The sequence below is a fragment of the Oratosquilla oratoria genome, chromosome 26 (assembly GCF_046742065.1).
Source record: "Oratosquilla oratoria isolate Oo_2021 chromosome 26, ASM4674206v1, whole genome shotgun sequence".
NCBI lineage: Eukaryota > Metazoa > Arthropoda > Malacostraca > Stomatopoda > Squillidae > Oratosquilla > Oratosquilla oratoria.
In genome coordinates, this window is record NC_134802.1 from 15,518,732 (window position 1) to 15,546,231 (window position 27,500).

Here is a 27,500-nt window from a genome sequence, read left to right on the forward strand (position 1 = left end):
ATTATTTTAGAATTTCCCCAGTCAATATTATGACCATAATCCCTTTGGTGGACAAATAATCCACTGGACACTTGCCCCGTTCTAATACTATATTTATGTTGGCCTATTCTTTTTTCTAAGCCTTTGCCTGTTTGGCAAATTTTGGAAATAACATGAACTTGAGTTTGGGTTTATTTAAATTGGACAATTTTATTATTGACAAAATTGTGTGTGATAAAATGTAACATGGGACCTCTCCGAGTATCCTTGTCTTCTTATGTATTTATTGTTTCTTTCTGTATTGCTTTTTTGTACCTTTGAAAATGTCTAAATAGACGAAAACGTTCGGTATCTGTTTTTTCAATTTCCCGGTGGTTTCTGCAAAAATATTTTATCACGTGTGTTTTGTGATTTCTTTGCATATATATATATATGTATATATATATATATACTGTAGTCCATGGGCCAAGAGGGTCAACCGTGCACCCCCCCCCCCCTAACAGTGTAGGACCTTTTTTTTTTTTTTTTTGTCCCTGGGACCTTATGAAACAACAATATATGATGCTCACAGCAATATTTTGGAATCAACTACCCATTAGTGGCCATTTTCAAAATGGCCGCCGGCGTAACTCAAAAAATCACGTTTTCGCTTATAACTTTCCTTCTGTGACAGATAGAGACATGGTTTCGGTGTCTTTACCTATGTTTTCAAGTACCAGCAATCCAATAATGCATCTTAGAACACTCTAATGCGTTTACCTTTATGTTAAATTTGAAAAAAAAACTCGATTTTGGGCCTAATCGAGCCACATTTTAGTGATCCTCTAGTATAATAGGCAAAATGCAAGATTTTATTCAGCATAGTTATTGTTTAGAAATTACAATTTATCTTATTATTGTTTTACAGCAAACTGTCTATCCTGAACGAACATGGCATCCAAGAAGCGTAAGAGGGATGAGAGTGTGGCAGGTGCTTCTTCCAAAACTGAACATTGCATTATACATTACAGAGACAGTTCATCAGGACCATTGACAACACTGACAGAAGAGAGACTATCAAAGCTGAAGGAAATCCAAAAGCGGAGACTTTCTGAGCCAGTAGATTCTCCTCATCGGATGTCGTATGTCTTTTTACAAATTCCAGATACAGTCGAGGAAAACCATGGATATCATCGACAATGTTACAAACGGTTCACATCTAATCTAGAAAGACTTTCATCCTCATCGACCTCATCATCATTAACAGAAACTGATGTTTGTCGTCCATGTCCACCAAGATGCCCTTCTGATGGAAGTGAGAAATTAATTTTTAACCCAGACTGCATTTTCTGCCACAAGACCGGCAAAAAAAAAAGGTTAAACATGGAGGCAGCTGGACAACTGAACCAACATCACGATTTGAATATGATGGAGGTGCAACCGTTCTCAAAGTTGCAGAGGAACGAAAAGATTTTGAGATGCTGCGAAGGATCAAGGGTTATGACCTTTATGCCTGTGAGGCTCAATACCACAGGAGTTGCAGAGCTAAGTACACAAGAGACCCGTCATCGTGGCGCAGCAGTGACCCTGAAGCTCTGTCTCAGCAGGCCATGATGGAGGAAGCACACCGCAATGCATTTGCCAGTACTTGTGCCTTTGTTGAAGAAAATGTTATCCACAATAACACTGTTGTCAAGCTAGATTTCTTGAAGGACATTTATGTCCAAGAATTAGCTCAAACCCAGTTTGGAAACACTCAGTACAGATCTGAGAAACTAAAAGCAAAACTTGTTGTGCATTATGGGGACAAACTATCATTTGAGCCAATCCAATCCCAATCTGGCCGGTTTGGTTCTTACCTTGTTTTCAACACTGACATTAAAGTAGGAGAGGCTGTGAAGCAGGCGTATATCCTTGGTACATCTGACAAAACAAAAGATGTGGCCTTGAATTTGAGGTATGATATTCAAAAAGCCTTTCAATGTGCCGAACCGCTGAAATGGCCACCAACAGCTCGATATCTGGAGGGAGTAAATCCTAACTTCCCTGAGGAATTAATGAAGTTCCTGTACTTCCTCATAGCTGGCAAACAAACGCAGGAAGATGGCACCAAAGTCAATCGACTGACACAATCGATTGGACAAGACCTTTGCCGTGCAGCCTTGGTACAGCTGACGGATACATGGCAAAGACTGACAAGTCCAAGGGATTTCAGTTCCTAGTGAAAGATATCGATGACATAGCACTTCCAACAGAGGGCAGAACACTGTTCATACAAGATGGTAATGCACTGTTTCACACTCTGCATGACATTCCTGCGAACTTCCAACAGATAGCTCACGTCATCTTTGATAGGATCCCTAAGCAATCAGATTTCATCTTTAGTACAGACATGTATAAAGTTAGATCTATCAAGGAAATGGAACGTAAACAGCGTGGGTCAAGTGAGAAGCTGATCATTAAAGGGCCAATGACCAAAAAACCACAAAACTGGAAAACATTCCTGATGAATGATGACAACAAGTCACAACTGGCTGATATTATCCATCATGTATGGAGTTCAGATATTTCTGCACCAAAACCCGTAAACAGAAAAGTGATGACAGTAGCTCAGGGTCACTGCTTCCTGTTGGAGACTGAAGACGGTCAAGCCGTGAAGGAAACAGAAATTCTGGACTTGTTCTCTGATCAAGAAGAAACTGACACAAGAATAGTCCTGTACTGTGCCTATGCCCAGGAGCATGGTTATGATAACATTCGGGTACGAAGTCCCGACAGTGATGTCTTTTTCGTGCTACTTCATCATGCTGGAAAGTTTGGCGTCAACATCTTGTTTGACACAGGCACTGGGAATAAAAAGAGACTTGTAAACATAACCCAGATGGCACATGGATATGGTCAACAGTTTTGCACTGCACTGTTGGGTCTCCATGCATTCATCCATTGTGACAACAAGTGCATTCAAGGGAATTGGAAAAGTGCGACCAATCAAACTTCTCTTGAAGTCACCTCGATTCGTTGATGCACTTTCTCAGTTAGGAGACATGTGGGATCTTCCTGAGAGTTTGGTGGATGACTTGGAGGAATTTACCTGTGCCATGTATGGCAGAACCCACCACAAGAGTGTTGATGCAGTCCGATATGCTGTTCTGAGTGAGAAGTGTGGAGGACCAGATGGCACTGTCAATGTCGATAGAAATATTTATCTCGGCCAGTTCCCACCATGTAGGAAGTCTCTGTATCAGCATATACAACGCATGAACTACCAGACCGGCATCTGGAAGTGTGCTGATGTTGCCCTGCCTGTAATACCTGAACCCACAGGACATGGATGGAAATCATCCGATGGCAAAATGACACCACTATGGTTTGATGGACCAGTTGTGACAGAAGATGTTGCTTCTGAAGATGATGCCATTGCTAATGACGAAGAAATGACTTCTGATGATGAGATGGAACTAAGTGAAATAGATGAAAATGTCATGTCAAGTGACAGTGATGATGACAGTTATTATGTTTGTTGGATTGTCCAGGCTTCAAGAGAATCATGTTTCGTGCACTATGATATTTATGATGCTCCCAATGCTTTATAAATGTTCTAATTGTCTCAACTTAAATGAGAATGTACTGGTTTCTAGCTGTTTGAAAATGATTGGAAAAATGATAATGTTTTCTCTTGTCTTTTTGTATGTGATTTCCATATGATTCTGTAAGGTAAAAGAAAGAAATCCAAATTTGTACTTGAAATGAATTATTTTCAAAATTTGGGAATAAGGTAAACGTGATAGAGTGTTTTAAGATGCATTACTGGATTACTGGTACTCGAAAACATAGGTTAAGACACCGAAACCATGTCTCTATCTGTCATAGAAGGAAAGTTATAAGCGAAAACGTGATTTTTTTAGTTACGCCGGGGCCATTTTGAAAATGGCCACTAATGGGTAGTTGATCCCAAAATATTGCTGTGGATATCATATATTGTTGTTTCATAAGGTCCCAGGGACTAAAAAAAAAAGGTCCTATACTGTTATGGGGGGTGCACGGTGGACCCTCCTGGCCCATGGACTAATATATATATATATATATATATATATATATATATATATATATATATATATATATATATATATATATATGTACAACACTTAATGGGTCCCAGTCATTAGAGATAAATTTAACAACCACAATGTGCTTTAATTCTAACCCATCAAGGCCGACATGCAGAAATTGAAATGTGGTACTGCCAAGGACTCGAACCCCATCACTGCCGCACTTGTCATGAGGATGGTGGGGTTCGAGTCCTTGCCAGTACCACATTTCAATTTCTGCATGTCGGCCTTGATGGCTTAGAATTAAAATGCATTGTGGTTGTTAATATATATATATATATATGTATATATATACATATATATATATATATATATGTATATATACTTCCTCCACCTTCATTCACACACACACACACACACACACACACACACACACACACACACACACACACACACACACACACACACACACACACACACACACACACACACACACACACACACACACACACACACACACACACACACACACACACACACACACACACACACATATATATATGTATATATATATATATATATATATATATATATATATCTGTATATACTTCCTCCACCTTTATTCTCATATATATATATATATATATATATATATATATATATAGATATATATATACATATATATATATATATATATATATATATATATATATATATATATGCGTTGTTGAAGTCAACAGCTGCAATAGCATAATAATGCTATCGCAGCTGTTGACTTCAACAACGCATGCATCATAAATGGCCTCCTTCCAATATATATATAATATATATATATATATATATATATATATATATATATATATATGTATGTATATATATATATATATATATATATATATATATATATATACTTCCTCCACCTTCATTCTCATATATATATATATGTATATATATATATATATATATATATATATATATATATATATATACTTCCTCCACCTTCATTCTCATATATATATATATATATATATATATATATATATATATATATATATATACTTCCTCCAACTTCATTCTCATATACATATATATATATATATATATATTTTTTTTTCCGATTGAAGACCACAGCTAATTCAATATCCATTATCTTCTTAGTGATTTTCTAGATTTTTCTAATAGTTTGTTTGATTCTTGAGGGGAGGTCAAACACAATACTTCCGAGATCCATGATGTTATTGTAACGAAAAACATAACACAAAATATAAATACAAGCTTTCGGTTGAGTCATCCAACCATCTTCAGGTAAGTGAGATTACATATACAGAACAGGAGTTTAAATACAAGTAAAAAGGGGGGAACTAGGAGAGTTAGGAGTCAGGTACTGGACGGAGGTGAGGTCTTCGTATCAACAGGACGTCGCTGGACAGCTGGTCACGGTAGCCGGACGTTTGGGCCTTGTTGCCACGCAGCCTCGCTGTGTAGTTGTAAGGTACTAACTGTGTCTGTCTGTATATTAATGATAGGAGTGAAAGGGGTGATGATATGGCTGAGCTGTTTGGCGAGTCCATATGTAGGTGTAGTAATTTTTTAGATGATCGGGCGGAGAGGGGAGTTCGGCCCGATCTTCTAAAAAATTACTACACCTACATATGGACTCGCCAAACAGCTCAGCCATATCATCACCCCTTTCATTCCTAATAAATACTCCATAAAATCATCTGATGATTTTATTGACATACTACACAGCAAGCAACCCCAAGGAATTATGGCTTCCCTCGATGTGGAATCGTTATTTTCCCATGTTCCTATTCTTCCCACAATAGATATAATCCTGAATAATGTGTACCGTCACCCTGAATTACATCCCCCTAAGATCCCGGAAGAAATACTGAAGCTTCTTCTCCTAGCCTGTACAACTGAAGCGCCCTTTCGAAGCCCATCCGGCCAGCTATATCTACAAGTGGAAGGAGTAGCAATGGGTTCACCTTTAGGGTGTACCTTTGCCGAATTCTACATGTGTGATTTAGAGAACAAAGTCTTACAAGACCCCGTCCTAAGACCCTTTTCCTACTGTAGGTACGTCGACGACATTTTTACTGAAGTTAGGAGTGAGTCCAACCTGAAAGACCTACAGCTAGCCATGGAAGCAGCCTCTGTACTACACTTCACATATGAACTTAATATACACAACAAAATTCCCTTCCTTGACGTCTTCATCCACACTCAAGATAACAAATACACGACCACTGTTTACAGGAAAAACACTGACACCGGAAGATGCCTGAATGCAGCGAGCGAGTGCTCCCAGCGGTACACACTCAGTGTCATTCGGGCATACCTTCGACGTGCATATAAAAACTGCTCTTCCTGGGAAAATTTTCACTCTGAAATAATGCGCGTTAAACAAATCCTCATTAACAACGGTTTTCCCAACTTTCTCATTGACAAAGAGACGAGACTTTTCATCACACGCAACACAACACAACATGGACAAAACAACACACATTCCACACACACAGTTTATTACAAAAACCAAATGACACCAGCGCACAAAACAGACGAACGTGTCCTCAAAGACATCCTCGCACGTAACGTCACATGCACCAACCCACACAACAAATTGACCCTCATCATATACTACAAAAACACAAAAGTCTCTAACCTTATCATGAAAAATAACATGACTAAAAACAACTCTCTCCTCAAACAGACTAATGTGGTATACCAATTCTCCTGCCCAGAAGAAAGTTGCAAACTTCTCCCCAATGCTTCTTACATTGGTGTTACCACTACCTCTGTGAGCAGGAGACTCACAATGCACGCCCGTGAAGGAAGCATACGCAAACACATGACACAAAACACAACAAAACTCCAAACAGACAAGATTTAGTCAACAACACAAAAATACTTAAACAATGTAACAACACCAAGAAACTACATATCTTAGAAAGAGTCTACATTACACAATACACTCCTATCATTAATATACAGACAGACACAGTTAGTACCTTACAACTACACAGCGAGGCTGCGTGGCAACAAGGCCCAAACATCCGGCTACCGTGACCAGCTGTCCAGCGACGTCCTGTTGATACGAAGACCTCACCTCCGTCCAGTACCTGACTCCTAACTCTCCTAGTTCCCCCCTTTTTACTTGTATTTAAACTCCTGTTCTGTATATGTAATCTCACTTACCTGAAGATGGTTGGATGACTCAACCGAAAGCTTGTATTTATATTTTGTGTTATGTTTTTCGTTACAATAACATCATGGATCTCGGAAGTATTGTGTTTGACCTCCCCTCAAGAATCAAACAAACTATTAGAAAAATTTAGAAAATCACTAAGAAGATAGTGGATATTGAATTAGCTCTGGTCTTCAATCGAACATGTCTACAAGAAAACTTACTGCCCATTTATACTAATATATATATGTATATATATATATAAATATATATATATGTATATATATATACATATATATATATATATATATATATATATATATAATAAGAACACGGGTACATGTGCTCACTTATGCAAAGAAGACCACGTTGAAAAAGAAACTGAAGAAGCAGAGCACTTTCGTATATTACATCATCAGTGCAACAAGTCCATTGCACTGAAGATGTAATATACGAAAGCGCTCTGCTTCGTTAGTTTCTTTTTCCAAAGTGGTCTACTTTGCATATATATATATATATATATATATATATATATATATATATATATATATATGTATACATATATGTATATATATGTGTATATATATATATATATACTTCCTCCACCTTCATTCTCTATATATATATATATATATATATATATATATATATATATATATATATATACCGTATATATGCAAGAGCAACCAACCGGAAAGATAAACTAACGGCTTTAACATGGGAGATGCAGACAAGGTCATCATATTAAGACAACAGGGCAGGACTCGCAGTAATGTATTTGAATTTGACAAATTTCGAATTAAGAAGAAAATAGGCAAAAACTGGTCCAATAGATTGGTCTACGAAAGGAATAGATTTAGTAATCATGTAGTGAGCGCTGAAACTATCGGTTGTTTTAAGGAAAGGTTAAACAATTTTATGGGTGGGGATGATAGATGGTAATGGACATGGAACTGCCTAGTGTAGACCTTATGGTCTCTTGCAGTCTCTTTCATTCTTTTGTTCTTATGTTAAGAACGGCGAACTGGGGAGAAATTGGTGACTTTTGTTTCACGGCCATCTTGGTGCTGCTCCTTGATAATTAATTCCCTCAGTATCCTGAGAGACCCGTAATGCGAGCTGGTTTATGGAATAGTGCTGTATGTTGTGTAGTCCAGCAGAACATCTAGGTAAGTTTTCAGAGTAGATAATTTAACTTTCTTGACCGGCACCTCATCCTTATCCTCAATGTTGTTCTCCTCCCCAGGATTAGTCACAGAAGCCATAATATCGTCCTCAGTCATCACCTAGTACTTTGGGTCATCTTCTTGCTCTTCCAGCCAATCTCGGACATCACCAATACTATGACCTGTCTCTCCACCACGTTGCAGCAGCCTTTGTATGTCCTCAGCCTCAAATCCTTCAAAGTTCGCTTTAATATTTTTGTTCTGCAGGATTATTTTTTAACAATTGGCTAGTGTTGACCCCTTCATTACGTCCCAGTTGTATGCAAAATTGTAGAGAGCGGAACGAATGCTGTAGACCTTGACAGACGACTAACACTTCATCAAGATATCGTGTGATGTAATGCCTTTTCAGTCCTAAAATTATGTCCTGATCCATAGACTGTATCACTGATGTCGTGTTAGGAGGCATAAGCATCACACGAATGCGACCATCATCACCGACAAGCACACTTTCACTGGGATGGGCTGGAGTGTTATCCAAAATAAGGAGCGCTTTCACATCCTCTGGCGCAATTTTCAAACTATGAACCTGGTGCTCACGCATAGCTGACACAAAATATTTTTGCACTCAAGGAATATGGCAAGGCTAAACCATGCCATGAAGTAGTGCAGTGATGAATCACTAATTATGGCTCATAAAAATCTAGGTGCCTTAGATTTACCCACGACAGAAAACTTGAGACGGTAGGTACCGTTAGCATTGGCACAAACAAACACTGAGAGACACTCCTTACTCATCTGTTTACCCCTTACAGTTTCTTCGCCAAAAGAAACCCGTCTCATCACCATTATACACTTGGGAGTAGCTCAAATGTTCAGTATGAATTAATTTATCCAGATTAATCCGAAAAGGTTCGACGCTGGCTGTGTCCGCATCGCTAGCTTCACCCAGCACAGTCTCATTAAAAAGTCCGTGTCGATTGCGAAATCGCCACAGCCACCTATCGCTCCCCCTGAAATTATCTATTTCCATTTTCTGTGCCAGCTCTCTAGCTGCTGCAAGGATTTCTATGGCACGGACATTCATCCCCACCGATCGCTGCTGCATATACTGTACCACTTCATGATCGCAGTATCTAATGCAGCATCTTTTCCAGTCCTACCATTTTTTTCTCGGTACACCTTTACCACTTTTGCTTGCCGATGCATCCACACAGTACTTGGCAGAATATTCTACTACCTTATCTCTCGACTTTCTAATGTCCGACACAGTTTGCTTGGCCACACCATACTCCTCACAAACACAAGTAACGCTAGTTCCTTTCTCTAATTTTCTTATTAATTCCAACTTTTGAGCCACAGTTAGGGCCATTCCCTTATGCTCAATAGATTTGGGAGGCATAACTAAGAGTTTCAAGGTATCTATTCGTACTGATAAAATGCACAAAATTGTTCACTGATACCGGACAAAACACGGTTTACGAGCGCCGGCCGGACTTGTTTACAACTCCTGCCACCACCTATCGGGCATTTCTGGCATTACTCGAGGCACGCGTTGTTTGAATTTATTGGTCGGCCGTCTGGACTCAAATTATTATTCGGACACTGTCCGGATAAACTGAAATACGGATTAACGAGGTCCGGATAAACGAGACACTGTTCGGATAAACCGAAATCCGGATTAACGAGGTCCGGATAAACGAGGGTCGAGTATATATATATATATATAATATGTATGTATATATATACATATATATACATATATATATATATATGTATATATATAATATATATATATGTATTGTTGGTACATTGTGACAAGTTGATGAAGGTTGAAAAAGAAGTCACGGGTCTAGTTTCGAGTTCCTGAGTTCATCAACATATATATGTATATATATATATATATATATATATATACATATATGTATATAGATATATATATATATATATATATATATATATATATATATATGTTTATCAACCACAATTCGCTTTATTTCTAAGCCATCAACGTCGAGGAACTCGGGAAGGTATACATGCAGAAATTGATACGTGGTCAAGCTACGGACTCTCTCTCTCTCACTCTCTCTCTCTCTCTCTCTATATATATATATATATATATATATATATATATATACACATACATATATATACATATATATATATGTATATATATATATATATATATATATATATATATATATATATATATATATATATATACACTTAATCCCTCACTCGCTAACCACTACATGTGAGATCATTTGGGCCCAGTCATAAACCCACTTTGGGAATCGGCTCAATTTCCTCAAGCTGGTTTATGTCCTGGGCCAAAACATCCGTACAGGTGGCAGTTGGCGAGTGTGGGATTAAGAGACCGAGGTGTGTTTGTGTATAGTCGTACACACACACACACACACACACACACACACACACACACACACACACACACACACACACACACACACACACACACACACACACACACATAAATATATATATATATATATATATATACATATATATGTATATACAGTATATATATATATATATATATATATATATATATATATATATATACATATGTATATATACGAGTATACACACAGGAGCTGTCTTTAGCAGTATGGCAGGCTGCAAAGAAAAAATACAGCAACAAACAAGAGTATAACAACGCTGAGAAGCGTCGCCCCGGTCCCATGTCGACGCGCTGTAAACCTCATTTACACTGGGCAAGTTGAGAGGCAAATCAAATGTGAAAGTTGCTTGCCACAAGTTACTTGCCTCTCAAATTGGCATGCGTACATGAGGCATTACAGATTCTGTTCTGGCCAAAACCCAAATTATTTCTGATTTTATTTCTGTGGAGAACGTCATAATAGATAGCGTGTCAAGCTACAAAATTGAAAAGAACCTGCACAGCGGAGAAAACGTCATTCTCGGTTCGAGAGGCGAAGACGTCAACGAGGGCGTGGGCGTAATGAGCGGAGGAGGTGGCGAGGTGGCGGCTTAGGACCGCCCAGGCCTGGCGCCGCATGACCTGGCTGACCCAGCACAGCTCGCCGTGACGGTTCCATACCTGCGTCAGAAGGAAGGAGATTAATAGCACAATATACATGGCTAAAGACACACACACACACACACACACACACACACACACACACACACACACACACACACACACACACACACACACACACACACACACACACACACACACACACATACACACACACACACACACACACACACACACACACACACACACACACACACACACACACACACACACACACACACACACACACACACACACACACACACACACACACACACACACACACACACACACACACTTCAACGAACGGACGGCATAGACGACGTTCTGAAGAAAAAGTGAAATTTCGTGGATCCCAAAGCAAAGGAAGTACCAATTGTATTTGCAGGGTGGGGGGGAAATTGGTCGTGGTGTAGGGAAAGTAAGGGAAAAGGAGAAGGGGAGGGATTACTGAGGGAAATGGAAGGAAATGAGGAAGGTGAGGACTTGGCCCAGGCAGGCAGACGAAATCTAAACAAACGAGGGCCGGACCAATTTAGCGATGATGAAATGTCTAACAAAAATGTAAAGATTAGAAGTATAGATAAGAGCAATACAGTAGAAGATGATGAGAATATTTTACAGGGATTTAAAAAAGGTGGGGGGGACCCCCCCCCCACCCCCCCCCCCCCCCCCCCGATTAACAAGACTAGAAGAGAAACTCGACAAGATGATCGAGCACTGGGAATTTAAGTTCGGTCACGTTAACAACATTGTGCAGAGAGTTGAAAAATTGGAAGAACTAGAGAAGGCGAACAAAAACTTAACTAAGGAAATTGAAGAATTAAAAAAACAGTTAAAAGAAGTAAAAGAAGAGAATAAAGTCTTAAAGGAGAATAATAAGGAGAACAATGAGTGTTGGAAAAAAATCCAAGAAAATAGCAAAGTTGCATTCACTGACATAATCAGACAGCAAATGAATGAACAAACTGAAGACTCAGTTATTAAAGTGATGAGACAGAAGGAGAATATAGTAAGAGACTTAGCAGACAGAAAGAAATGTATAATTATATTAGGAATGGAAGAGAAACATAACCCAGATAGAACCACAAGAATCAAAGAGGAAAATGAAAAAGTAAGAAATTTACTAGAATTAGTTCAGGAAGATGAACCAGAAATAATGAAACAAATCGAAGAGAAATTCAGGCTCGGAAAATATAGTACAGACAAGACCAGACCAATTAAGATTAAATTCAGGTCACAAACTACGGCTGAGAATATCTTATCCAAAACAGGGAAACTAGCAACAAGTGAACAATATAAAAAGGTATGGATAAAAAGGGAAATGAATAAAGAGGAAAGAGAGGAAGAAAAACAGAAAAGAAGCTAAGGAAAAAAACGAGATAAGAACGGAGTCAGAAAAAGAGAGATTCTATTGGAGAGTAGTGAATATGAAACTAAAGAAAGTCGACATACAAGAGAAAAACAAAAGGGAAACAGAGAACACAATGGAAGTGGCAGAAAACTAAGAGTGTCTTACACAAATATAGATGGATTAATAACAGGATTGAATGAGCTGAATGATTATTTGAAGGAAAAAGAACCAGACATAATGGGAATTGTAGAAACAAAATTAAAAGGTCCACTACCACCCAACAGTGTAGGACATGATGCATATAATTATTGGATTAGAAACAGAGTGAAAAAGGAAGGGGGTGGAGTTATGTTCCTGACTAAGAAGGATATAAACGTGAAGTGTGTCACATATGGAAAGAATACAGTAGAGATGATAATGATGGAAGTAGAAGACAGAGATAAGAAGAGCAGAAAGTTTGTGATAAATTATGTGCCCCCGAAAACAGCCTCATGGGAAGAGAGTGAACATAAAAGTATGTTAGAGGACACAAAGATAGCATTAAACAAGATAATGGAAGAGGGAGGAAGAATAGTTATGATGGGCGACTTTAATTGCAAAGAAATCTGCTGGGAAGAAATGACAGTAAAGGGTGGAGACGGCTCATGGGGAAACGCTCTACTTGAGATGGTTACTGACCATACAATGACACAATGGATAAAGGAGAACACTAGGTATAGAAATGAAGAAGAGCCATCGAGACTAGACCTAATAATTACATCTGAACCTAGAATAGTGGACAAAATTGAATATAAAACACCAATAAGTAAAAGTGACCACATATTGATTGAACTGGAACTTAATGAAGAAAAATATATGAAAAGAAATGAACAATATAGAAAAGGAATGATGTATGAAAAAACAAACTTTGATAAAATAAGAGAATTCTTTCAAAAGGAAAACTGGGAAGAAATATACAAAGAAGAAACAACAGTAGAAGAGAAATGGAATATTTTGACAAAAAATTACAAAAAAGGAGTGGAAAAGTATGTCCCAAGACAAAAACAAGAAAAAGAATATGTAAAATGCTGGTACAACAAAAGTTGTAGGGAGTTAAAAGACAAAAGAGACAAAGCCTGGACCAGATGGAAAAAAGACAGAAGACCTGAAAAATGGAAAATATATACCTGTTATAGAAATGAATATGTACAAACGTGCAGAGAGGAAAAGAGAAAATATGAAAAAGATATCATAGAAAAATGTAAAGATCAACCAAAACTATTCTACAGATTTGTAAACAATAAACTGAAAAACAAACAAGACTTGGAGAAATTAAGACAAGAGGGAGTTGAATACACTGAGGAAATGGAAATGGCGGAAATTATGAACAAACATTTTAAATCAGTGTTTACAAGGGAGAACATACAACCTGAAGAGAACGAATGGAAAGAGAAAGTTCCCCCTATGGAAGAAATAGAAGTAACAAAGAATGAAATATTAACACACTTGAGTAATCTTGATGTCAGAAAATCGCATGGACCAGATGAAATAGCAAACTGGATACTGAAAGAATGCAGGAATGAACTGGCAGACAAAATACATAGCATACTAAACAGTTCCTTGAAAGAAGGAAAAGTTCCAGAAGATTGGAAAAAAGCAAATATAGTACCTATATATAAAGGAGGAAATAAAGAAGAACCTACCAACTATAGACCAGTCTCTCTAACAAGTACAATAGCAAACATTTGTGAAAGAATTATCAAAAGTAGATGGGTAAAATATTTAGAAAAAAAAACAAAGTGTTAAATCCAAGGCAATTTGGATTCAGACAAGGACGATCATGCGTCACCAATTTAATATGTTTCTATTCAAGGCTAATTGATATAATACAAGAAAGAGATGGATGGGCGGACTGTGCATTTCTAGACCTAAAGAAAGCTTTTGACAAAGTACCACATAAGAAGTTGCTTAAGAAATTAGAAACTGAAGGAGGAATACAGGGCAAACTACTAAATTGGATGGAAGACTTTTTGCAAGAAAGAAAAATGAGAGTAGTGATAAGAAACCAGCACTCAAAATGGGATGAAGTAATAAGCGGTGTTCCGCAGGGAACAGTTCTGGCCCCAATAATGTTTGCTATATATATTAATGATATGGATGAAGGAATTGAAAGCTATATGAGCTTCTTTGCAGATGATGCAAAACTACTGAAAAGAGTGAAAACTGAAGAAGATTGTGAATCACTACAGAGAGATCTAAATAAAGTACAGGAATGGAGTAGGAAGTGGGAGATGGAGTTCAATACAAAAAAGTGTAGTATAATGGAATTTGGAAAAAGCAAAAACAGAATAACAGGAGCATATAAATTGGGAGAAGAAGGAATAAAAAAAGTAGAAAATGAGAAGGACCTGGGAGTCATTGTTATGAATAATATGTCACCTGAGAAACATATAAATAAGATTTTTGGAGAAACTTATAATTTAATAAGAACAATCAAAGTTGCATTTACATACCTGGATGAAGAAATGGTAAAGAAAATCCTAATCACCCTGATAAGACCAAGATTGGAATATGCAGCAACGATATGGTCACCAAGTACAAAAAAATGTATAAAAAAAATTGAAAGAATACAAAGAGCAATTACAAAATTGGCAGCATCACTCTCAAAACTATCATATGAAGAGAGACTAGAAAAACTTGAACTACAGACACTAGAGCAAAGAAGAGAGAGAGGAGATTTGATAGCTATTTACAGAATCATGAAAGGCATAGAAATGACTGATAGAGAGAATCTGATAAAATGGGATGACAGATACAAGAAGACACGGAAAGAAAATAAAAAAAGACAGCTATAGAAGAGACTTGAAAAAGAAGAGCTTTCCTCACAGAGTAATAGACAGTTGGAACAAGTTAGATGAGAAAGTGGTGTGTGCAAAAACAATACATGAATTTAAAAATAGTTTAGATAAAATTAGATATGAAGACGGGATCCCACGAGCATAGCTCCCCTTCCCGTAAAATACAACTAGGTAAATACAACTAGGTAAATGCACACACACACACACACACACACACACACACACACACACACACACACACACACACACACACACACACACACACACACACACACACACACACACACACACACACACACACACACACACACACACACACACACACACACACACACACACACACACACACACACACACACACACACACGGCTCGGTGGCGGATTGGTAAAGCACTGGCCTCACAAGTCAGAGAACCGGGGTTCGATTCCCCGGCCGGAAGGAGATAAGTTGGGTTTGTCTCCTTTCACGTGTAACCCCTGTTCACCTAGCAGTGAGTAGGTACGGGACGTTAGTCAAGGAGTTGTGACCTTGCTGTCCCGGTGTGTGAAGTGTGAGTGGTCTCAGACCTACCCAGAGATCGGCAAATAATGAGCTCTGAGCTCACTGCCGTAGGGTGGTGTCTGGCTGTCTCGACAGAGACTGCAGCAGATCCGAGGTGAATACACACACACACACACACACACACACACACACACACACACACACACACACACACACACACACACACACACACACACACACACACACACACACACACACACACACACACACACACACACACATAGTGTGTGCTAAAACAATAGATGAATTTAAAAATAGTTTAGATAAAATGAGATATGAAGACAGGACACCACGAGCATAGCTCCCCTTCCCGTAAAATACATACACACACACACACACACACACACACACACACACACACACACACACACACACACACACACACACACACACACACACACACACACACACACACACACACACACACACACACACACACACACACACACACACACACACACAGACACACACACACAGTGTGTGCAAACACTATTCAAGATTTTAAGAAAAAACTTGATGCTGAGAGATACAAAGACGGGTCACCATGAGCATAGCTCCCTTACCGTATAATACAACTAGGTAAATACACACAAAATAGAGCCCGTCACTGTCCGCCTATGTAATCACGAGGTGAGACCATTCGCCTCAACCCACAACGGTCTATCCTGAAGGTTTATAATCTAATCCCTTCATTACGGAGTGGGAGGGAAGGTGCTACGTAAGTTAATCAAATCGTTTGGTGATTACTAGAATCTAAGGCCCTATTCACACTAGTGGTTTGAACCACGCGATTCAAGTACAATGTGAGTAACGGAAACGTTCACACACAACCGCACAGTTTTTCCTTGAGTATGTGGTATCTCCGCTGCTTCCACCCGGTTCAAACCGCCGGTGTGAACAGGGTGAAAATGACACTCGGCAAGGAAAGGGATGATCGATACAGGCTATAGTCGCTCTTCGATCTAGGAATACCTAGGGGATGAATGAAATCGCCTGGCGGCGGCGAGAATGAAGGGGAAAGTGCTGCCCTCACATGGAGCGGAAGGAGGCTCACTGTTCTATCACTGGCAACTCACTGTCATGTCCGGTTCACTTGATAACCTGGAGCACATTGAAGGGTGTCTGTTGTTTTGTTCAAGTCAGCACCATGCCATTTTACTCGTTTGCGTGGTACCCTTTTGCCCAAGATGGGACTTACTCCATCTCGATTAACGCCTGGTAATTTCATTCCTTCTTATGGCCTCATTCCATTACGGACCACCTATCTAAATAACCCTGAGTGCATAAATGCTACGAAGTGAGTGTCTAACTCCACAAAGCGTTCATTTGCGGACGAAAAAACCACCTGTTTCCTGTGTGCTCTAACAGCCGGTATCAAACCCGGCCCTTCATGTGCCACGATAGAGCATTCGACTTCGATCGTGCCTCGTGGTTCGAAGGACCCAGGTTCGACCCTAGGCCACAACAAGACCATAGGCCGGTAAGCGTGTGTGGAAGCAAAGACTGCTGACTCGAAACACTTACTCTCTTGAAGAAAAACTCTTCGTTAGCATCTCGCTTATACGCTAAACATTGTCCGGAGTCCTCAATGCATGAACTCCGTCGTGACTTGAATCAATCATTCACACTTTACAGACCAGAGGACTCTCTGAGCCGAATGGAACCGTCTGGCATTCACCAAAATGAAATATTTGAATTTGGCTATTTTGTCCGCATGGACAGAAAAGGTTTAATCATAATCTGTGAATGTAGATCATATTACAAAACCTCTGGAGCAGGGATTCTTACACTAAATAAAGCTGTCCAGCATTAGCAAAGTAAATAAATGAATAGAAAAAGAAACAAAGAAATGAACAAATGAATATATAGCTACTTAGATAAGAAGATAGGTAATTATACAGATAGATTAATTAATGAATAGATAAATGAATAAATAAGTACACAGGTAATGAGGAATAAATAGATACGTAATTAAAAAATTAATTAACATAAAAATAAACCGATAAATAGATAAAAACTAAATGAAAAGATAAATGAATGAATGAATGAATGAATATATTAATAGATAAGTAAGCAGATACACAGGCAGATGAAAATGAAAAGAAATCAATAGACAAACAAAAGAAAAATAGATAAATAAACCTCGCTGAGCGAGAGCAGTTGTTGAAAGTGTCGGAGAGCTTCAGAGTAGGCTATGCTACCCGGCACGTTAAAATCTCAGGAAACATGAGCGAAGATATAGGCTACTTTATTTATTCGGAAAAACGATAATAGTTCAATAAACAAATAAACAAACAAATACATAAATATATAAATAAATAGGTAAACAAACAAACAAATAGATAAATAGATAAATAGATAGATAAAAAAACAAACAAACAAATAAATCAATCAATAGATAAAAGAAGAATTCCTCCCCGTAGTCAGGAAATTGTCAATAACGCAATAAAGCGTTGCAGCACCCAGAATACGTGGAGAAGTTGAATGTCGGCCCCGTCATGAAGGTGCCTTGTCAGGAAGGTGTTCCGTTAGAAAGTTGTCCAGCTAGAAACGTGCCCCATCAGAAAGGTACCCTCAAAAAGGCTCCGGGTCAAGAAAGTCTTCCTTCTTCAGGAAAGTGCTCCCCCACCCCCGCCCCGAAAAATGCTCTGTCGTGAAAATACCCTGATGGGAAATTGTCCCACCAGGAAGAAGCTCCGTCAGAAAAGTTATCCATCAAGAAGTTCCTCATCATAAGATACCTCCGACAGAAATGCTACCCATTCGGAAAGTCTCCCACCAAGAAGGTACCGTTACAGATAGGCGCCTCGTTTGGAGGACATTCTGTCACGAAGATGATCTGTCAGGAAGGTTCTCCGCCAAGAAGTTGGTCCAATAAGGAGTTTCCCCATAGTATCCCTTTCCACCGTCTTTCCTTACCGCCCTAATAGTATCCGCCGCCTCCTCCGCCGAGGAACTGTAGATCTTCAAGTCACTGATAGCTTCGAGGTCGTCCTCGTCGATCTGCTCGAGGAAGAGCTGGTTGACGTAGCATCGGCTGAAGAGCGCCCACCGAAGGACGAGGGCGTGGAAGACTTCGTGGTAGGTCGAGGGCCAGTTGCGACTCGGCAGCTGGTGCGAGAGACCTAGCCTGTAGGACGAGGAGATACCCCAATAAATGAAACGAGTCCCTTCACCCCCTTCAGCCCCTAGGCCAACGCCAAGATATTCTGTTAGGCTAAAGAATGAACTTTGGCAAAAACGGGGTTTCGTTGAATGGGAATCCTGTTCAGGGCGGGGTTCTCCCTTCAGTCGTTTAATAAAATCGCTTGACATTTGTCATGCTAAAAATATATATAATGTGTCACAACAATGAAAGGCATAATGGATCTCTCGTCAGGAGGTTAACCAAGCATTGGTCACAATCAGAAAAGAGACGAATGACGTCACCTGACCTTCAACGCAGCAGCAGCAGCAGCAGCAGCAGCAGCAGCAGCAGCAGCAGCAGTAGTAGTAGTAGTAGTAGTAGTAGTAGTAGTAGTAGTAGTAGTAGTAGTAGTAGTAGTAGTAGTAGTAGTAGTAGTAGCAGCAGCAGCAGCAGCAGCAGCAGTAGTAGTAGTAGTAGTAGTAGTAGTAGTAGTAGTAGTAGTAGTAGTAGTAGTAGTAGCAGTAGTAGTATAACCATAGACGTCTTGATCTGGTTAACCACTTGACAAATTGGGTCAGATGACCTATGAAATCTGGACTTAGTTGGGACGGCGGTGGTCTCCGAGTCATCGAGCCCCACCCCAACCCAAGAGCTGAATTAGGAGTCGCCTGGTGTAAGCTAGACTTATGACTAAGCCGTTTGACCGATCGAGTCTGCGCCATAATTTGGAAAATAGCAATCAAATTGGATTTTTTTCATTAAATAACTTATCCCTTTACAATATTTTCCATCTCCATCGTTATGCCCTAAATCACCTCTTAAACTTTCCTCTTTGAACTAAGGGTCCAAAATGAAATTTAGGAAAATGTTAGGTTAAGTTAATCTATGCTAGGCTAGGGTAGGTTAGATTAGATTAGGTTATGTTAGGTTAGGCTAGGTAAGTTAGATTAGATTAGGTTATGTTAGGTTAGACTAGGTAGATTAGGTTAAGTAAGTCTACGTTAAATTAGTTTTGATTACGTTAGGATTGATTAGGGCAAGTTAGGTTAGGTTAAGTTAGATTTGGTCACGGTAAGATTGATTAGGTCAGATTAGGTTAGGTTAGGTTATGTTTTGGTTAGGTTAGGTTAAGTTAGGTTAGGTTAGGTTAGGTTAGGTTAGGTTAGTTTGGGTTAGGTTAGGTTAGGTTAGGTTAAGTTAGCCCATGTTAAGTCAGGTTAGATTAGGTTAATTTAGGTTAGGTTAGGTTAGGTTAGGTTAAGTTAGGTTTGGTTAGGTTAGGTTAGGTTAGGTTTGATTAGGTTAGGTAAGGTTAGGTTAGGGTAGGTTAGGTTAGGTTAGGTTAGGTTAGGTTAGGTTAGGTTAGGTTAGGTTAGGTTAGGTTAGGTTAGGTTAGGCTAGGTATGATTAGGCTAGGTTAGGTTAGGTTCGTTTAGGTTAGATTAGGTTAGGCTAGGCTAGGTTAGGTTAATTTAGTTTAGGCTAAGTTAGGTTAGGTTGTGTAAGGATTGATTAGTTCAGGTTAGTCTAGTTCATAAATCAAACTAAGTAAAAATCATAAAAGTAGAATAGATATACACACCGTAATTGTTTGGAAAATGTTTGGTGAATATAGAAATATGAAAAAATCTGTACTTGTATGTCTGAAACGCAATTTACAATCAGTATATGATCCCAGCTTTGATCAACGGATGTGAACCTTGGATGTTTACGAAGGCAAAGGAAACATCTAATGAGTACACAGAGGGTAATGGAGACATCAGTGTTGGGAATATCACTAAAAGACAAGAGGGCAAGACGGGTAGGATTTTATTCTAGTTAAAAGCCACTTTATTCGTCTTAAACAAAAAAACAAAACAAAAAAATCCCGCGTCTTACCTGTTAATAGAACTCAGATGTGTGAGTATTGTCCAGAGTAAAGCAATCGATGACTGGAGTTCTTCCCGTGACTTCGACGTCACGTCCGTGACTTCGATGACTCCAGGAACCTTGAGATCGGCCAGAACTCCGTCGATCAGTTTAGGATACACGAGGTCGAGATAGTCAAAGTCCATTGTCCTGCGATGACAACAAAGATTCAGATACGACTTCGAATCCGTTGTCCCCTTCAGTTCTGTGACGACCTTCATAGAACTTATTCTTGTTAACGCCAGACTAATCTATTTTGCTTAAGGAACACACACTGTTCCGAATTAACGAAGGAGCAGCAGAGAATCGTTTAGCATTGGCAAGAATAAAATCGGTAGGGCACATGACGGAGCTAAATGTGTCGTTAAAACACACACACACACACACACACACACACACACACACACACACACACACACACACACACACACACACACACACACACACACACACACACACACACACACACACACACACACACACACACACACACACACACACACACACACACACACTCACAAACACACACACACACACACACACACACACACACACACACACACACACACACACACACACACACACACACACACACACTTGGATGAAGTAATGGTAAAAAAGATATTAGTCACATTGATAAGACCAAAATTGGAGTACGCTGAGACAATATGGACACCCAGAACAAAAAATAATATATAGGAATTAGAAAGAATCCAAAAAGCAATGACAAAGATGGCCCCAACACTTTCAAGATTGACATGTGAACAAAGATAGTCTAAACTGGAACTACCAACCCTGGAACAAAGAAGAGCAAGAGGAGATCTATTGGACATTTACAGAATCCTGAAAGGTATGGAAATCCTTGAAAGAGAAGAGTTATTAAAGTGAGATAAAGGAAAAACAAGAGGACATGAAAAGAAACTCAAAAAGGATAGGTATAGAAAAGCTATGAAAAAAATAGTTTTCTACACAGAGTCGTGGTTGTCTGGAACAGATTGGATGAAACGCTAGTGTGTGCAAAACCATACAAGAATTTAAGAACAAACTAGATACTGAGAGATACAAAGACGGGTCACTACGAGCATACCTCTCCTTCCCGTATAATACAGCTAGGTAAATAGAACTAGGTAAATACACACACGCACACACACACATACACACACACACACATACACACACACACACACACACACACACACACACACACACACACACACACACACACACACACACACACACACACACACACACACACACGCATATATATATATATATATATATATATATATATACATATATATACATATATATATATACACATATATATATACATATATATATATATATATATATATATGTGTGTGTGTGTGTGTGTGTGTGTGTGTGTGTGTGTGTGTGTGTGTGTGTGTGTGTGTGTGTGTGTGTGTGTGTGTGTGTGTGTGTGTGTGTGTGTGTGTATAGACACGTATACACACACACACACACACACACACACACACACACACACACACACACACACACACACATACACACACACACGCACGCACGCACACATGCACACAAAGAAATAATGGAGCATTTAACAAACCATGATGTTAGGAAATCGCATGGCCCGGACGGAATTGTAAATTGGATTCTAAAAGAATGCAAAGAAGAACTAATGGACAAATATATAACATAATAAGTTGCTCACTTAAAGAAGGAAAAACAACAAAAGACTAGAAAAATGCCAACGTTGTACCAATATATAAAGGAGGAAACAAGGAAGAACCAACTAAATAGACCGGTCTCACTAAGAAGCACTATAGCCAAAATTGTGAGAAAATTACCAAGAATAGATGGGTAAAACACCTGGAAGAAAAAATATAATAAACCCAAGACAATTTTAGTTCAGACAGGGAAGATCGAATTTGTTTTACTCAAGACTAATAGATACAATACAAGAAAGGGATGGATGGGCTGATTGTGCTTTCTTGGACTTACAAAAAGCTTTCGACAAGGTACCACACAAAAAATTATCTTAAAAATTGGAAAATATAGAAGGGATACAAGGCAACCTGCTAAATTGGATGGAGGACTACCTGAATGGTAGAAAGATAAAAGTAGTACTAAGAGAAAAATATTCAGGTTAGAAGGAGGTGATTGGTGGAGATCCGCAAGGATCTGTATTGGCTCCAATAATGTTTGCTATCTATGTGAATGAAATGAATAATGATGTGAAATGTTACATGAGCTTCTTTGCAGACGACGCTTAATTGTTGAGGAAAGTAAAAACCGAAACGGATTGCGAATCACTACAGGAAGATCTGAATAAGGTTTGGAAGTGGAGTCAGAAATGGGAGGTGGACACATTAAGAAGTGTAACATAATGGAGTTCGGAAAAAGCAAAAATAGAATATCAGGACAATATAAAATTGGAACTAAGAAGGTAAAGAAAGTGGGATCTGAAAAAGATCTAGGGAGTAATTATTTCAAACTACTTGTCCTCTGATAAACAAATAAACAAAATTGTCGGAGAATCCTATAACTTGCTAAGACCAATAAAAATGGCATTTACCTACTTGGACGAAGAAATTATTGAATAAATATTAGTCACACTGATAATGCCTAGACTGGAATATGCGGCGACATTGTGGTCACCCATTACCAAAAAGAATATAAAGAAAATTGAAAGAATCCAGAGAGCAACCACAAAAATGGCTCCAGCACTTTCAAACTTGTCATATGAAGAGAGACTGGCTAAATTGGAATTACTGACTTTGGAGCAAAGAAGAGAGAGAGAGGCGGCCTACTGACCATCTATAGAATCATGAAGGGCACAGAAATACTCGATAGAAAGGTCTTGTTAAATTGGGACGAGAGAAACACAAAAGAGCATGGTAAGAAACTCAAAAAAGATAGGTATAGAAGAGATCTGAAGAAGAACAGCTTTCCACACAGAGTGGTGGACACTTGGAACAAACTGGACGAAGCAATAGTGTGTGCAAAAACCATTCACGAATTTAGGAGTAAACTAGATACTGCGAGATACAAAGGCGGGACACCATGAGCGTAGCTTCCCTTCCCGTAAAATACAACTAGGTAAATACATACACACACACACACACACACACACACACACACACACACACACACACACACACACACACACAAACATGGAAAAGATGGAAAAATACAAAAAAGACAAATATACATCAAACTAAAAAAAGGATATGTAAAAATACGCTTGGAAGAAAAAAGAAAATATGAAAAGAACATAATAGAAAAACGCAAGGACTAACCTAAACTATTCTACAGATATGTGAATGACAAACTAAAAGATAAACATGAAATAGTGAAACTGCGTGAAGGAAATAATGAATATATAGATAATGTAGAAATGGCTAAAAGTATGAACAAAAATTTTAAATCTGTATTCACAATTGAAAGTACACAAAATTGGGAGGAAAAACAGAAAGATCCCCCTAATGAAAGAAATAACTGTGACACAGAAAGAATATTATAAGGGACCAAATAAAAAACCTTAATGTCAGAAAATCACACGGGCCGGATGGAATTGCAAATTGGATATTAAAAGAATGTATAGATGAACTAACGGACAAAATACACAAGATGATTTATTTCTCACTCAAAGAAGGAAAAGCACCACAAGATTGGAAAAATGCAAATATTGTACCAATATACAAAGGAGGGGACAAGAAAAATCCAACAAACTATACATCAGTCTCCCTTACAAGTACAATAGCAAATATATGCGAAAAAGTTATCAAAAGTAAATGGATTAAACATTTGAAAGAGAATAATATACTAAATCTAAAACAATTTTGATTTAGACGTGGGAGATCATGTGCCACAAACTTGATTTGCTTTTATTCGAGACTAATAGAAATAATGCAAGAAAAGTACGGATGGGCAGATTGTGCCTTCTTAGATTTACAAAAAGCATTTGATAAAGTACCACACAAAAAGCTACTAAGAAAAATTCAAACAATAAGTGGAGTACAAGGGAATTTATTGGAATGGATGGAAGATTTCTTCAACGGGAGAAAAATGAGGGTGATACTTAGAGACAAGAACTCGACCTGGGAAGATATGATAAGTGGAGTCCAGCAGGGTTCTGCATATGCTCCAATAATATTTGCCATATACATAAATGACATGGATGAAGGTGTGGAATGTTATATGAACTTTTTTGCAGATGATGCAAACATACTAAAAAAAAGTAAATACAGAGGAAGATTGTGAATCACTACAAAAAAGACCTGGACAGAGTCTGAGAATGGAGTCAAAGGTGTGAACTGAACTTCAACATCAAGAAAGGGACCTAAAAATAATTATCAGCATAGACCAAACAAACATATCAACAAAATAGTCGGGGAAACATTAAATTTACTAAGATAAATGAAAATGGCCTTTGAATACTTGGATGAAGAAATAGTAAAGAAAATATTAGTTACATTGATAAGACTAAGATTGGACTATGCTGCGACACTATGGACACCCCGTACTAAAAAGAATATAAAGAAGTTAGAAAGAACTCAAAGAGCAACGGCAAAGGTGGCACCAACACTCTCCAAATGGACATGCGAACAAAGATTGACCAAACTCAAACTACCAACCCAGCAACAAAATTATGAAAGGGATGGAAGTCCAAGATAGAGATGATTTATTAAAGTGGGATAAAAGAAAAACAAGAGGACATGAAAAGAAACTTAAAAAAAATAGTTATAAAAGAGATCTGAAAAAAATAGCTTCCCACACAGAGCGGTGGATATCTGGAACAAATTGAATGAGGAAATAGTGAGTGCGAAAACTATACAAAAATTTAAGATCAAACTGGATGCTGAAAGATACAAAAGCGGGTCACTACGAGCATAGCTCTCTTCCTGTAAAATACAACTACGTAAATACAACTAGGTAGATACCCGTATCAACCGCCGAACTGTAAACACGTATCGGCCGGAGCTCCCGAGTTACATAGGAGGAACAGAACTTCTCAGCACTACAAGGATAGCAGGACACCTAGGTTGTGCTAAACGGAAGCGGGAACATTTATGGATGCCCGTGATGGTTTGATACAGTGGAAATAGTGAGTATCGAGGAAAAATGGGAGGGAATGAAAACAGACCAGAAAATGTCGAGTTGGGAAAAGTTCTATAATGAAGTAATGAAGAGACACAAGTGGAAGAAAGATTTATGATTTTCATGGAAATCTATAATGAAGGAGTGAATAAATATGTACCTAAACAAAAACAGGAAAAGTGTATATTAAGTGCTGGTTTAATAGAAGGTGCAGTGATTCAAAAGATAGAAGATATAAAACTTCGAAAAGATGGAAAAAATATAAAAGAAAAAAAATGGAATGAATATGTAAGAGTACGCAGGGAGGAAAAACAAAATATGAAAAAGACATAATGGAAAAATGTAAGGACCAGCCAAAAATATTCTATAGATATGTGAACAGTAAACTAAAAAACAAACAGGAAATAGTGAAATTACGCCAAGGGAATAGAGAATACACAAAATATATAGAAATGGATGAAGTCATGAGCAAATACTTCAAGTTGGTGCTCATTAGAGAAAATATACAGCACTGCGATGATGGGAATGAAGTGATACCCCCCCCCCCCCGAGGAAAATAATAGTAACACGAAAAGAAATAATGAACAAAATAATAAGCTTTGATGTCAGGAATTCGCATGGCCCGGATGGGATTGCAAACTGGATACTAATGGAATGTAAAGACGAACTAATAGACAAAGTATATAATGTAATAAGCTGCTCACTCAAAGAAGGAAAAATACCGGAAGACTGGAAAAATTATAATATTGTACCAATATATAAAGGGGGAAACAAGGAAGATCCAACAAATTAGACCGGTCTCCCTTACAAGCTCGGTAACCAAAATTTGTGAAAAGGTTATTAAAAATAGATGGACTAAACAGGGAAGGCCATGTGCCACAAATTTGAACTGTTTCTACTCAAGACTAATAGATATAGTACAAGATAAAGTACCACACGAAAAATTATTAAGAAAACTGAAAATCATAGAAGAGATACAAGGTAAACTACTGCAATGGATGGAGGATTTCTTGCATGGAAGAAAAATGAGAGTAGTGCTCAGAGATAAAATTTCTACTTGGGAAGAGGTGATTAGTGGAATTCCACAGGGATTAGTATTGGCTCCGATAATGTTAGCTATTTATGTAAATGACATGGATGAGCTTCTTTGCAGATGACAAAATTGCTGAGGGAAGTAAATACTGAAACGAGTTGTGAGTCGCTGCAGAGGGAT

At 38.4% G+C, this 27,500-nt stretch overlaps 1 protein-coding gene across 3 annotated transcripts in view; it reads right to left on the minus strand.

Moving 5' to 3' along the window:
- The window catches only part of LOC143039393 (uncharacterized), a 130,945-nt gene that overhangs the window by 43,332 nt on the left and 60,113 nt on the right, over nt 1-27,500 (minus strand). For all 3 annotated transcript variants that reach the window (XM_076209358.1, XM_076209359.1, XM_076209357.1), the window contains exons 13-15: nt 21,176-21,355; nt 19,090-19,300; nt 11,275-11,439 (exon numbers count right to left, since the gene is read on the minus strand). In XM_076209358.1, the coding sequence (XP_076065473.1) occupies nt 11,275-11,439; nt 19,090-19,300; nt 21,176-21,355 (556 nt within the window). The remainder of the gene's footprint in view (nt 1-11,274; nt 11,440-19,089; nt 19,301-21,175; nt 21,356-27,500) is intronic.